This window comes from Sorex araneus, chromosome 5, assembly GCF_027595985.1.
Source record: "Sorex araneus isolate mSorAra2 chromosome 5, mSorAra2.pri, whole genome shotgun sequence".
In the NCBI taxonomy this organism is placed as follows: Eukaryota; Metazoa; Chordata; class Mammalia; order Eulipotyphla; family Soricidae; genus Sorex; species Sorex araneus.
The window spans coordinates 90,226,694-90,240,330 of NC_073306.1; the positions used below are offsets into that span (position 1 = coordinate 90,226,694).

The 13,637-nt window shown below is 44.8% G+C and overlaps 1 protein-coding gene across 1 annotated transcript in view; it reads right to left on the minus strand.

Moving 5' to 3' along the window:
- Positions 1 to 13,637, minus strand: part of GNAI3 (G protein subunit alpha i3) — a 39,737-nt gene extending 26,100 nt beyond the window's left edge. The window contains exon 1 of the mRNA XM_004620058.2: positions 12,912 to 13,637. Within this exon, the coding sequence (XP_004620115.1) occupies positions 12,912 to 13,029 (118 nt within the window). The 5' untranslated portion in view covers positions 13,030 to 13,637. The remainder of the gene's footprint in view (positions 1 to 12,911) is intronic.

The following is a 13,637-nucleotide window of genomic DNA, read 5'->3' on the forward strand; positions in this document are numbered from 1 at the left end:
GGAATGGAACCCGGGTCGGCCGCATGCAAGGCAAACGCTCTACCCGCCGTCCCGCTGTGTTATCACTCCAGCCCCCCCCTCCCCCGACAAAAAAAGTGTGATTTAGGTACTGCTAATCTGGCTACTCTTTTTTTTTTTTTTTTTTTTTGCTTTTTGGGTCACACCCAGCAATGCACAGGGGTTACTCCTGGCTCTGCACTCAGGAATTACTCCTGGCAGTGTTCAGGGGACCATATAGGGTACTGGGATTCGAACCTGGGTCGGCCGCATGCAAGGCAAACACTGTGCTATCCTACCCACTGTACTACTCCAGCCCCTATCTGGCTACTCCTTAAAAACTGAAACTCCCATTGGTATAACCCTCTGTGAGTACTTCCTAAGGCACCATGAGAAGGCTCAGTCTTGCCCCAACGCTAGCATCAAACACCATAAAGTGAATGCTTGATCAAATCATTGCAATTATTTGGGTCTGTTTAGGGCCCTTTGGTCCTGAACTCATAAACACACTCCTCAAAAGCACAACATAGTGCTTTCTTTTTGCACCGTATCCCCTCCCCAAAATTTTTTTTAAAAATCTGGAGCACAATCTAGGGCAGAGTAGGCACATAATAACTGTGGGATGAATGGTTTGAGTTTCTGTGCGATTCGGAGATTGCTTAATCACATTTTGCAAATGCCGGTTGCAATGGATGGAATTTCCAACGTGGGCAGTTAAGAGAAACAGATTTCCATTCCTCCACTATCTTTACTCAGCTCTACACCCATTCCTGGCTATGCCTTCCACTCTCACCCCACAACTCCACTAATAATAAATTCATACTTACTCACAACCCTCCTGATTTTTTTCCTAAGGATAACTATCAAACCCTATCCCAACTGCTTAGTACATGATATAAAGTAAAATAAAGTGCACAAAACATAGTGAGTATTCTTAAATGTTTTAGTGGATAAGTGAATCTAAAAGTAGGGACGGTCCCTGGCAGTGTTCAAGGAGCTATTAATGCTATTTACCTCTCCTAACCTGAGCTATGTCCCTCAATATGTATCTCCACGCCCACCCCCACCCCCATCTTCTTTGCTGTGCCTGGGGATTGAAATCAAGTTTTCTGTATACAATCCATGCGCCTCACCTGAGCCACATTCCTGATGCCCTAAATATCTTATGACTACAGAGGTCAGAGAAATGGGACTGGGTCAGACAGAGATAATGGGTCTCCACTATTTGTGGAGGCAATTAGCACATAGAAGAAATTTTATTAAACTTAACTGACAATTTCTGAATAACTGTCTGCCCTCCCTACTCAAGTCGACTTCCATATATTCCCTATCAGTGGACAATGACCTCCAGGACATATGGGTCACAGCTCTCCCTTTGCTGGGTCAGGAGTAACCGACACAGGATAGGCCGCCACCCAGTCACAGGTTGACTGAGGGCTGACACCCCCTGCCATCAAACTTCAAAAGCTGAGGACCAAATTATCAGTGGGATCTGCACCAGGAGATACAGAAAACCTCTTCCTAAACAAGAAAGATTGTTGAGGCTACCAATACAGGACTTCATGCATCATCAATGTCATAAAGGGAAGGACTCAGGAAGATGGTCGGGAGAGAAGAGAACAAACAAATGTGCAGACAAACTCGTAGTCTTGAGAGGAAAAGGATACACAGAAAGTGAGAAGAGAGAATGGGTGGACCAAAGCAGACAAGAGATGGAGGTAAGTACCAACTTAAGATAAAAAGGGAAGGGGCTGGAGAGATAGCACAGCGGGTAGGGCGTTTGCCTTGCACGCGGCCGACCCGGGTTGATTCCCAGCATCCCATATGGTCCCCTGAGCACCGCCAGGGGTAATTCCTGAGTGCAAAGCCAGGAGTAAACCCTGTGCATTGCCAGGTGTGACCCAAAAAGAAAAAAAAAAAAAGGGAAGACAGAGGGGAAGAGAAGACAGTGCCAAGAGAAAGGAACAGAACTTAAAGGCAGAAACAAAAAGCTGGCTGATGCTCCTTGTGGCCTGACTGCAGGCTCTTCCTGCAGACCCAGGAAGTCTCTCTACATTCTATGATCCCCATCGCACTGGATGCTCCTTTGACCGAATTTTCTGTTCCAGGCGCCCACCCCCAAAGAAATGAAAAATAAGTAAATAATTAAGAGAATGAACGGGTTCAGTAGCCTTTAATGTGTCTTTATTAATACTTGATATATTAGATTTATAACATATGCAAAAACAGAAACTCCTGTATGCCTACCACCCAACATAAAAAATTAAACACTACTAGTAATCTATGAAGCCACTTATGTGTCCCTCCCTAGTATCAACTGCATTTTCTATTTTTTTAATTGCTTTTCATTAAGTATTTCCAGAAGGCAAATATGCAGAGACAGAAGAGATACATAAAAGTCTGAAAACTAAAACAGGGTCGGCTTTCACAGTAGTGTGTGGATTCTTTCATATGTTCCGGCAATTACAAGGGCATAATCCTACCATTTTACAAACCTAATAAACCATAAAGCAGAGAGTTGAGCATATTTTACATTCATAAATCACCTAGAGAAAATGTTAATTTGATAAACACAAACAGCATACTTAGCCCTGGTGGCTCTGTTATATTAGCAAGAGAATATGAAAAAAATCATCTGAGTGCTGCTAAGATTATTCATTCTTTTTAATACAATAGGTCAATTACGAAGTGGGGTTTTTTATGGGGGGAGAGTCCTTTGGTTATGGGGTCACACCCGGGGACCCTCAAGGAGTTACTCCGGGTTCTGTACTCAGGAATTACTCCTGGTAGTGCTCAGAGGACCATATGGGATGCCGAGGATGGAGCCCACCTAGGCAGCACGCAAGGCAAGTGCCCTACTGGCTGTACTACCACTCTGGCCTTCCTTACTTTGATGGAATATTAAAAACAGCTTAAAGAGCAATCACTGTGATCAAGGAGGTGTATTGTTCTTTGATTGCCTCAAAGTTCAAATTTTGGCCTTTGGTGAGTGTTTCCTTTTCTTCTTTGAAAGCAAGGCAAAAAGTCATTATGATGCTAAGGCTGAATTATTACAGAACATAACTACGACATGACTAAAAATAATTTTTGAAAAGGCACATTTTTTACTAGCTTTAAATTTTTCTAGGTAGAAATGCAAAATATTGGGGCTGGAGCAATAGCACAGTGGGCAGGGCGTTTGCCTTGCACACGGCCAACCCAGGTTCGAATCCCAGCATCCCATATGGTCCCCTGAGCACGGCCAGGGGTGATTCCTGAGTGCAGAGCCAGGAGTAACCCCTGTGCATCACTGGGTGTGATCCAAAAAGCAAAGGGAAAAAAAGCAAAATATAATACCCGTAGATACATGGCCAACATAAATCAAACATTTTTGGGTTATACACGTGACACTTGGGGGTCACTCCTGGCAGAGCCGGGGGACCAGAAGTGTCTGAAATCAAACCTTGTCACACATTTTGTTTGGGGCCACATCCTGCTGTGCTCAGGGATTACACCTGGTTCTGTGCTCAGAGATCACTCCTGGCAGTGCTTAGGGGACCATATGGTGTCTGGGATCAAACCTGGGTCAGTGGCAAGCAATGAAAGTACCTTGTCTACTGTATACTCTCTCGACTCTCCATCATACATATACATCAGGTTTCTATTACAGAGCCACACCTCCAACCCCCAAATCAAACGTTCTAACTACAGTTATATTTTAGAGAAGCAAATATATGCCTTGAATAGCATTTATGCAAACACATGCACACAAAGACTATACTTAGCCCAAATAATTATATACATATGTGAAGACAACCCCTTAAGGCAACTGTAATGCTAAATTTTATCCATTAAGATCCCTATAACTTGGGATGGAGATAATACAGCGGGTAGGACACTTGCCTTGCATGCAGCTGACCTGGGTTCAATCCCCAGCATCTCAAAGGGTCCCCCAAGCACCTTCACAAGTAATTTCATAGTGCAAAGCCAGAAGTAGCCCTAAGCATCACCAGATGTTGCCCCCAAACAAAAATTCCATTTACCTCAAATTTTTATAAGTAAAAATATAACAAGAGGCCTTCAGGATAGAAAAAGAATTGTCAATAAAATAATCATTGACACTCTAGGTACAAAATTCTGACTTGAGTGCCAAAATCACTGGAGTAAGATATAATAGGGAAAAGTATGCAAGAGCTGAGTACTGAGTACTGGTTAGTACAAAACTTGGCTCCTTATGACCATATACTACAGCAATACAATGGCCACAGGGCACAGCAGCCATTAGGTAAAATCCAGTGAGCTCTGCCATCTCCATTCAAAAAAAATTTTTTCGAATAGCTGTTTTATTTTATTTTTAGGTTTATGGGCCACACCCAGCAGTGCTCAGAGATCACTCCTGGCAGAATTCAGGGAATCATAAGGGACGAAGGAGATCACATCATACTTATGTCTCTCAATCACTGATGGACACATACAGCACTTTACTACATGCCTAATACATGTCTCACTAATGCTGTGAAATCAAAACCTTAAAAGAAATAAATGGGTTGGGGCTCTGTATATATAATAGGTAAAACACGTGTCTGGGATATGGCTGACCCGAATTCAATACCACCATATATAGTCCCTAATCCCTCTCAAAGTGATCCCAGGGCACAGAGCCACAATTAAGCCCTGAGCACTGCCAGGTGTGCCCTCCCCCCCACATATGTATATTTAACTTCTACTAATGTCTTTACTTCTGTCACAGCATGAATGAGTAGCAGTATTGCAAATAAAAGACAATTAGTAACAGGAAGACTATAAAGTCTCTAACATTACTTCCTCCATAATTTATCTCTAGCTTTTGGTCTATCTATAATAAAATGTAGCTTATTTTATTATGCATCAACTACTAAAATAGATGCATGATATATACAAAACCCTTAATGCTCCAAGTTTTCTGCACACCATTCTTGTCTCCTATTACTGTTCTATATCCACTCTTTATTCCAGGCAAATCTATCAGCTCTCCCAAATTTGAGTTTTTATACTTAACTATTATTTCTTTTAAGGTGCACCGCAAATGTCACCATTTCAAAGAGGATTTTTCTTATGTCTTTTTCCTTCCAAAACTGGCTACCATAATCACAAGTCATATATATATCACCACTGTTTACTTATAAATCGGACTGGAGCGATAGTACAGCGGGTAGGGCGTTTGCCTTGCATGTGGCCGACCCGGGTTTGATTCCTCCATCCCTCTCAGAGAGCCCAGCAAGCTACCAAGAGTATCCAACCCACACGGCAGAGCCTGGCAAGCTACCCATCTCACAATGGAGACGTTACTGGTCAGATGTGGTCTGACATGATGTGGTCTCCAAACTAAGTAATAATAATAATGGTAATAAATATGTTCTAACTCATTAAATGGGGGAAGTTTCATTAAGGAGAAGTCATTCTAAATCTTTTTAAGGCTGGAATGATAATACAGCTGGCAGTATTACACTTGCCTTGCATGTGACTAACCTGGGTTCGATCCCCAGAATCCCATATGGTCCCCTAAGCTCCACCAGAATTAAGCTCTGAGCACTGCTGGGTGTGGCCCCCAATTTTTTTAATGCTTTTTTTTTTTGAGGAGGGTGATGCTTCCCAAGCAATGCTCAGGTTATCTGGAGCTCCTCCAAGGAATCCTTGACCAACTGGCTATTCAATGCACCAGAAAATTGTCTGAAGTTAAGGGAAGAGAGAAACAGGTTACTTTTGCTTTGATGTTTTTGTTAGGGAATATGTGAAAACGTTTGGCAAAGCAGAATTCTCAAATTTTAGCTTTGTGTGCTGCTGGATTTTTGTTTGTTTGTTTTGGCCACACCTGGCAGTGCTCAGGCCTTATTCCTGGCTCTGTGCTCAAGAATCAACTCTTGCAGGGCCCAGATAACCATATGCAGTACTAGGAATTGAACCCAGGTCTACTGCCTGGAAGGAAAGTACCCTACCTACCCTCTGTACTAGCACTTGGGCCCAATATGTGCTATTTTTTTTCTTATATTTACTTTTGTTTTATTTGGGAGGGGACACGTGTCATGGGAAAAGGAGTAGGAAAAGTGCTTAAAAGTACTCAAGAGGGATAATAATATTAGCAGTTGAGAACAAAAATTAAAATAATGTTCTCAAAGTCTCTCTAAGGCAGTGGATGCTAAATTTGTTTAATTTTTTTGGGCAGACTAGTACTAATAGTACTAATAAAATATATAAAAGAGTCGAAAGATTGAAAAATGGAAAGTCAGTCCTAATTTCTGAACTTTATTTTCTTGCTTTGCTTTTGGAGCCATACATGAAAGTGCTTGGAGACTACCAGTGACCCCTCTACTCAGGGGTCACTCCTGGAGGTGCACAGGAACCCATGTGGTACCAGGGATTGAACCCAGTTGCCTACATGCTAAGCACGAACTTGGCCATTGGAGCAGTCCTCAAGATCTAGCTTCACTTTCTTTATTCTGCACACTGAGGTCCAATTTCAGAGGTTCTTTGCTTGTTACAAGTTACAAAGAGCATTATTTTTATACAGTTTTTAATTTAAATTAACATAAACCGTTTAGATAGTTAAAAACATGAAAGCCACTATTCATAGTGATAATGGAAATGTTGAAGAGAACATAGAAACACTCTAGTACTTGATTTCTAGTTTTAACTGTGTTCATTTTGGGATAATTCTTTTTACGTGTTCAGCAAGTTAAGAGTTTTCTTTAGAACTTTATCTATGCAGCTATCCTGTTACTTAGCAATTATCTGCATCATTTCTGTAATTCAAGATGCATGAACTGAATAACATTGTGTAAGGATCACATTAATTTTCTAGTCTTCATACCACACAGCACTCTGTATAAATGAAATATCCTATTTTCCATGTCCTGATATTATTATGTAGTAGAAAATAATATACATGACATGAACCAAATAAATAGCCTAGATTTGTTCAACTTGAACATGATCTTAGAAACGGGCTCACGAGGATCTAGTCTTTAGATTTGTAAAGTAAGTGCCTGCACAGGAAGGCACGACAGAGTAGAGGGCAGTGCTCTGGGTTCCACCAGAGTTTACTATCCCTAAACTAAGACTTTTTTTTTTCTTTTTTTTTTCTTTATTAAGACTTTTTTCTAATAGTGCAAAAGTTCAAAAGGCTGCTGAATTTTCTGAGGGCTGGAGTTATAGCACAGCAGGTAAGGCACTTGCCTTGCACACAGCTGACCCTGGTTCAATCCTGACACCCCATATAGTCCACTAGCCCCACCAGGAGTGATCCCTAAGCACAGTGCCAGGAGTAAGCCCCCAGAACTACCCGGTGTAGCTCAAAATTTCAAAACAACTTTTTGAAGAAAAACAGTTGGCAGCCTTGACTAAAAGACTACATGCTTTGTCAAATCCAATAAATACTAAACAGGCACTCTATGGTCAGTGCTGTCTAATACAGAATTAGCACACTGCAAGTAGAAGCGCTTGCTTACCTGGCAGCTGATCTAATGTACAGCCTCCTGAGGATGGCTGGGTGTGGCCAAAATCAAACAAACAAAAATAGAATTAGCATATCACTCCTGAAAAGGATCAGGTTTTCTGACTGCAAAAGTGGTAAATACATTCAAGTTTGAAAAGAGGGGCCAGAGTGATAGTACAAGTAGGGCACAGTGAGTTGGGTGCCTGCCTTGCACATGACTGACCTGGCCTGATTATCGGCATCCGATATGAATCCCAAGTCTGCCAGGGTCAAGGCTGAAGACGAGCCAGGAGTCACCTCGTGAGCACCATATAGTGTGTTCCCAAAACAAAGCAAGACAGAAAAATTGAAAAGACACAAAGAGGGGGCTGGAGTGATAGCACAGCAGGTAGGGCATTTGCCTTGCACATGGCCAACCGGGGTTCGATTCCCAGCATCCCATATGGTCCCCTGAGCACCACCAGGAGTAATTCCTGAGTGCAGAGCCAGGAGTAACCCATGAGCATCGCTGGGTGTGACCCAAAAAGAAAAGACACAAAGAATAGTAAGTGCTGGAAAAAAAAAAATCTATTCGGCAATGTCAATTTCTTCTCCTTTTATTTTTCTCTCTCTCTCTTTTTTTGTTTTTGTTTTTGTTTTCTGGTCACACCTAACCATGCTCAGAAATTACTCCTGGCTCTGCACTCAGAAATTACTCCTGGCGGTGCTCGGGAGTCCATGTGGGATGGTGGGGATCGGGCCCAGGTCAGCTGCGTGCAAAGCAAGCATCCTACCAGGCTCCCCGGCCCCTCAATTTCTTTCTTTCTTTTTTTTTGGGGGGGGACTACATCCAGCAATACTCAGGGTTTATTACCTTGCCCTGTGTTCAAGGATCGCTCATTCCTGGTGGTGCTCAGGGGACCAGGGTATGCCACGAATCAAACCTGGGTTGGCCATGTGCAAGACAACTTCCCTACTTGCTGTACTATAGTTCCAGCTCTGACAATCTCAATTTCTTTTCAATTTTCTTTTTTGGGTGCAGGGAGGAAAGGGAGGGGAGGGCTCCCAGGCAGTGTCTAGGATGGTTGGGGAATATTCCTGGCAACATTCAGCCGGACCATTCAATGCCAGAGTTCAACGATTGCCACTCTAGCTCTGGAGTGACATGAACCACCTGGATCACACCCAGAGATACTTGGGGGTTTAAGGGCTTGTGGTAAGGATATGTGTACCAGGAAGGTCCCAAGCATGCAAAACCTGCACCCTGGAACACTTAACTATTTCCCAGGCTCCAATTTCTACTTTTCATGTTCTTTTTCTTAACTTTTGGCTCATGTAAAGATATGATGATTAAAATAATACTGCTGCCTGGGGCTGGAGCCATAGCACAGCAGGTAGGGCGTTTGCCTTGCACGCGGCCGACCCGGGTTGATTCCCAGCATCCCATATGGTCCCCCAGCACCGCCCGGAGTAATTCCTGAGTGCAGAGCCAGGAGTAACCCCTGAGCATCGCCAGGTGTGACCCAAAAAGCAAAAAATAAAAAATTAAAAATTAAAATTAAAATAATACTGCTGCCTGAAGGAAGAAAACTATTTTTCAAAGTTTAAACCTGAGGGCTGCCAGGAAAAAGTAATTAACAGAACGTTCTGATCAGCAGCATTTCCATCTGACCCAGCACCAAGTCCAGTTTACATGAATGCAGCTGGCTGGTACAGGCAGTATATTCTCAAAAGAGGAAAAAATGTGGTCAAGTCATTCCTCTCAGATGGACATATGACAATTCCTAATATCCCAGCAGAACAAGAAAGTGAGTGTTTTGAATTTGAGATTATTCTCTCTGAGACAGTAACCACTCTAGGAATAAACCTTTATGAATTAAGAGATAACGCTCATCCAATAATTTGTGTTTAGATGGGTCACTTGGTCCTAGTTTCCAAAATCGCAGTGGGTAACTAACCTGGTCTTTCCCACACAGGTGGCAGCAGGGGCCTGTGAAATTAAAGGCTGGAATTGCATGCAGGCTTTTCACAGCCTAAAGGGCAAGGTTTCTTTCCTTTAATGGCTGATTCAAAACCTCTGCCTATTCACCTCCCACATGCACAATTTTGCACAGATGGGTCCTGAGAAAATATTTAACAATGAATCCTATATATCCCCCAAATGGAAAACATTGTGAAGAATATCATCGGGCCAGGAAAATAACTCAAAGGGCGAAGAGTGCATGCTCTATATGCCAGAGGCTCAGGTTCAATTCCTCATACCACCTGGACCCCCTCTGACCAGCACCTCTGGGTATGGCCTAAAAACTCAACACAAACACAAAAAAGAATATCATGTGGGGAGGTTAAAATGATAGTACATTTATAATATATATTTATACTATGTACAGTATAAATTATAGCATGTAGTCAATAATATGCAGATACTTAAATGTGAACAATCAATCTAGCATTTAAAAATTACAAAATAATCGCATACCTATACACCACTCTGGTCAGAAAACACTGCATAACATACCTTTGCCTTTCTATATAATAATTCATTATGGATTTGGCATATCCAGATTTTCCTAATAACACATCTAAAACAAAAGAAATTCAAAGCAACAATAACCAAAAAATTGTAATTCATACTCTTCCTTAACTATTTCAGTCCATACTAACCTCTTATAGCACCCAAAATCTGTAACATTTATTTTTTTTTGGGGGGGGGCCACACCTGGCGACGCATAGGGGTTACTCCTGGCTCTGCACTCAGAAACCACTCCTGGCAAATGCCTTATCCACTGTGCTATCGCTCCAGCCCCTGTAACATATTTTTTTTTATTTAGTAACAATTTGCTAATAATCACTTAGTTAAAAGTCCTTGCCAGAATGTTTTACTTTTTATTATCATATTTAATCCTCATAATCATGCTTATGAAGTACCTCTATTCTTTTCCATTCGGAGGATGAAGAAACTGAGGCAGCGAGAAATTAAGGAAATAACTTCATAAAGATTAGTTCCAGAAGGCAAATGGGAATTGTAATTTGAAAGTATGATTTCTGAGTCTACATTGTGAATCACTGTGTTAATATGATAAAATTTTATGAACACCTATCATATGCCAGGAGAAAGGGGGATAAGTAGATAAACCTCAGCTTAAACTAAATTCAACAGTCTCACAGTTAGAAAGTAAGAATGACTTTGGTTCTATAGTCCTGGTGATGTTTTAGTCAACAGGCAGGATACAGGAGGTGGCCCCAACTGGCTACACTCCAAAGCTGAGGTCTAGTGTAAGCTGGATCATCCAGGTCTGTGTGATGACACTCTGGGACTTTCATACAACCACCACAATCGCCTAATAACAGGTTTCTTAGAATATAATCTGTGACACATGACTACATCAATGAGGCATTTTCTGGATATAAACAGCAGTTAAGATAATTTCATATACATACTATAACATGGTTCAAGCATGATTCAAGAGTATCTATGCAAGTTATTTCAATTTGGTTAGCTGAACTTGCTTACAAATATAAAAACTTTTTTTTAAAAAAAGGAATGAAATTGGCAAATCAAAAGCAAATGTTTTAGTACTTTCATTTTTAAAGAAAGCTTTTCAAGTTTCCTAAGTCATCATGTTTAATTTGTATTTAATTAAAGGCACTATTTATAAAGTCCTGGGTAAAGATTTTTCTAGTCATTTGAACCAGTTCAGCTGCCAAATCCTGCCATTTGGAAGAAAGCCTCAGAATTTACAACTGTATTACAATAATCTAATGTCCTAAGGGAATCTCTCTGGTCAAAGTTAATAAAAACATTCACCAAAGATAAGAATACAATTTAACTTTTAAAACCAATCAAGAAAATGCTATTGCCAGAGTGTTGTGGTTGACAGTAAACTCTTAGAGGCACCAAGAGCATGACAAACATTAGCTGGCTCATGCTAATTTACAGCAAATTTTTCAGGAACACCAAGTAAAGGCCCAGGCCTCCTTTCCTCACAACACCTGCTATGGAGAGAGGCAGCTCAGACCTGCAGTTTGAACTGATGCCTCCTGAAAAGATCAAGTACTCAAGCTGAAAGCTTACACTCCAGCCTCTAGTGATAGCTTTAACTTCCCCTCTATTCAGTTACCAAGGCAACTCAGTCCAAGCTACTAACAAGCAAGCATGTTAACCGGAAAAGACTAGCAGAGGGTGAGCAGTACATCCATGAGTACCCTGGATCATTACCGTGATGCATTTTTCTGTCCTCTGAAGCCTTGGGTTATTGATTATGTCAAGAAAATTTGATACTTTCCTCAAAGCTACTCCTTTTTCTCAAAAATCAATGGCTTTGAAAAGTTCCTTGACTTACAGAAACCATCACCCCTCTTCACTATTTCCTAAAAGGTTCCTAGAAAAACCTACAATAGTGGGAGCTCTGGGGCTTGCCTTATTAATAAGGGAATGCCTTGGAATTACCATTTACTAAGTCTCAAAAAATTTCAAATTAGTCCTGCTGGAAAAAAACGTATCGACTGTAGATAAGAAGTCCCATTCAAAAGAGTATCAGTTCAAGAGACGCTCCTGTAGGCCAACAGCTTTCCTTTTGAAGGGAGAGAACAGCAACTGCCACCGCGATCGGGCAGACACGCCCAATTCCCTGGCCTGCCCTGGGATAGCTCGGTTCCCACGCAATCACCGTGCCCGGGCCTTCCCAGCAGCTCCAGCCGCTGACGACAGCCAGCTGCCGCTTCTGCCCAGTCCCAGCGGGCCGGGCCCCGCGTCCCCTCGATTCGCACCGTGGCTCTCCCCCGTCCTAAACGCAAGCACGGAAAGGCGCTCCAACACCGCGCGAGAACGGAAACCCGAGGGGGCAGGCCCGCATCCCGGCCCCCCGATCGGGGTAGGAGGGCTGGAGCGATAGCAGGCGGTGCTGGCCGCGCACGTGGCCGGCCCGGGGTCGAGGGCCAGCACGACAGACGGCCTCCCCCGAGCCCCGCCACGAGGGACTTCCCGCGCGCGGAACAGGAACACGCCCCCGAAGACTGCGGGGCGTGGCCCAAAAAAAGTTAAAAAAAAAAAAACAGAGAGGCAATTAATCGACAATCTCTGCACCCCGGCTCGTCCTGCTCTCTGAAAACGTCTAACTCGGAATCGCCGCCGCCTAGGCTCCCGGGATGCCCCCTCTGGAGCCAACGACCCGGGCGCGGCGAGACGGGCGACTCGGCCCCCGCCCCCTCATGGGTCCAGCGCCCGGAGCTGGCTGACGGACGGACGGACAGCCGCGCGCCCCGAGCAAACCCTCCCCGCAGCCAGGCCTTCCAGCGACCCTTCACCCGGTCCCCGGTCGCCCCCAGCCCCACCCCCTCAGCGCGCCGGCCGCCCCTGACATCCCGCCCCCCGCCCGACACGCCCTCCGGAGCCCGAGGTGTCCTTTCGGCTCGGCCCGGGCTCCGGCCGCCCAAGTGCCCACGCCGTCCCCGGCGTCCCGCCAGCCCCTCCCCAGCCCCTCACCGAGCAGCAGCAGCTTCACTTCCTTGGCCGCCTTCTCCCCGTCCTCTCGCAGGTTGCGGTCGATCATCTTGCTCCGCTCCACCGCCGCCTTGTCTTCGGCGCTCAACGTGCAGCCCATGGCGGCGGCGAGAGAGGGGACCGGGCCCGGGCTCGCTCACACCCCGCGGACACGGCCGCTCGACGAGCTTCAGGTTCCGCGACTACGGCTTGGGCGGCGGCCCTCTAGCTCGACTCCCCGGGCGCCCGGAGGAACCGGATATCCGGCGCACGACACTTCCGGAAACGCCTCGCCGCCTAAACGGCTGGCTCTCGCCCAGAGGCGGGGGGCGGTCGCCGACGGAGGCGGAAGTCCCGGAGCGCGGCCGCTGGGTTTCGGCGGGGGCTGGCGGGGCCGCGGGCTGCAGTCGCCGCCGCCTTTCTGGCGTGAGAGTGGGAAAGCGCACGACTGGCTTCCTGGCCCCGAGCGCTCTTCCCCGAAGGCCCACAGTCGGGTTTAGTGGGAGCGAGGAATTGGGGATTCCCCTCAAAAAGTCACTCCCCGCGCGGGAATTTCTGCCTGCAGCTTCCCGCTGACCAGAAAGCCCCTTAGATCTTCCTCTGTGAGACTTCCCGGCACCTGTCCCGAGGGTAGGACATTTTCTCGGAGTCGTCTCGGCCGAGTCTTTGGGCTGGGGACCAGCCGCAGAGCACTGTAAGAGGAGAACCGACCCGACCTCCCCGCTCCCT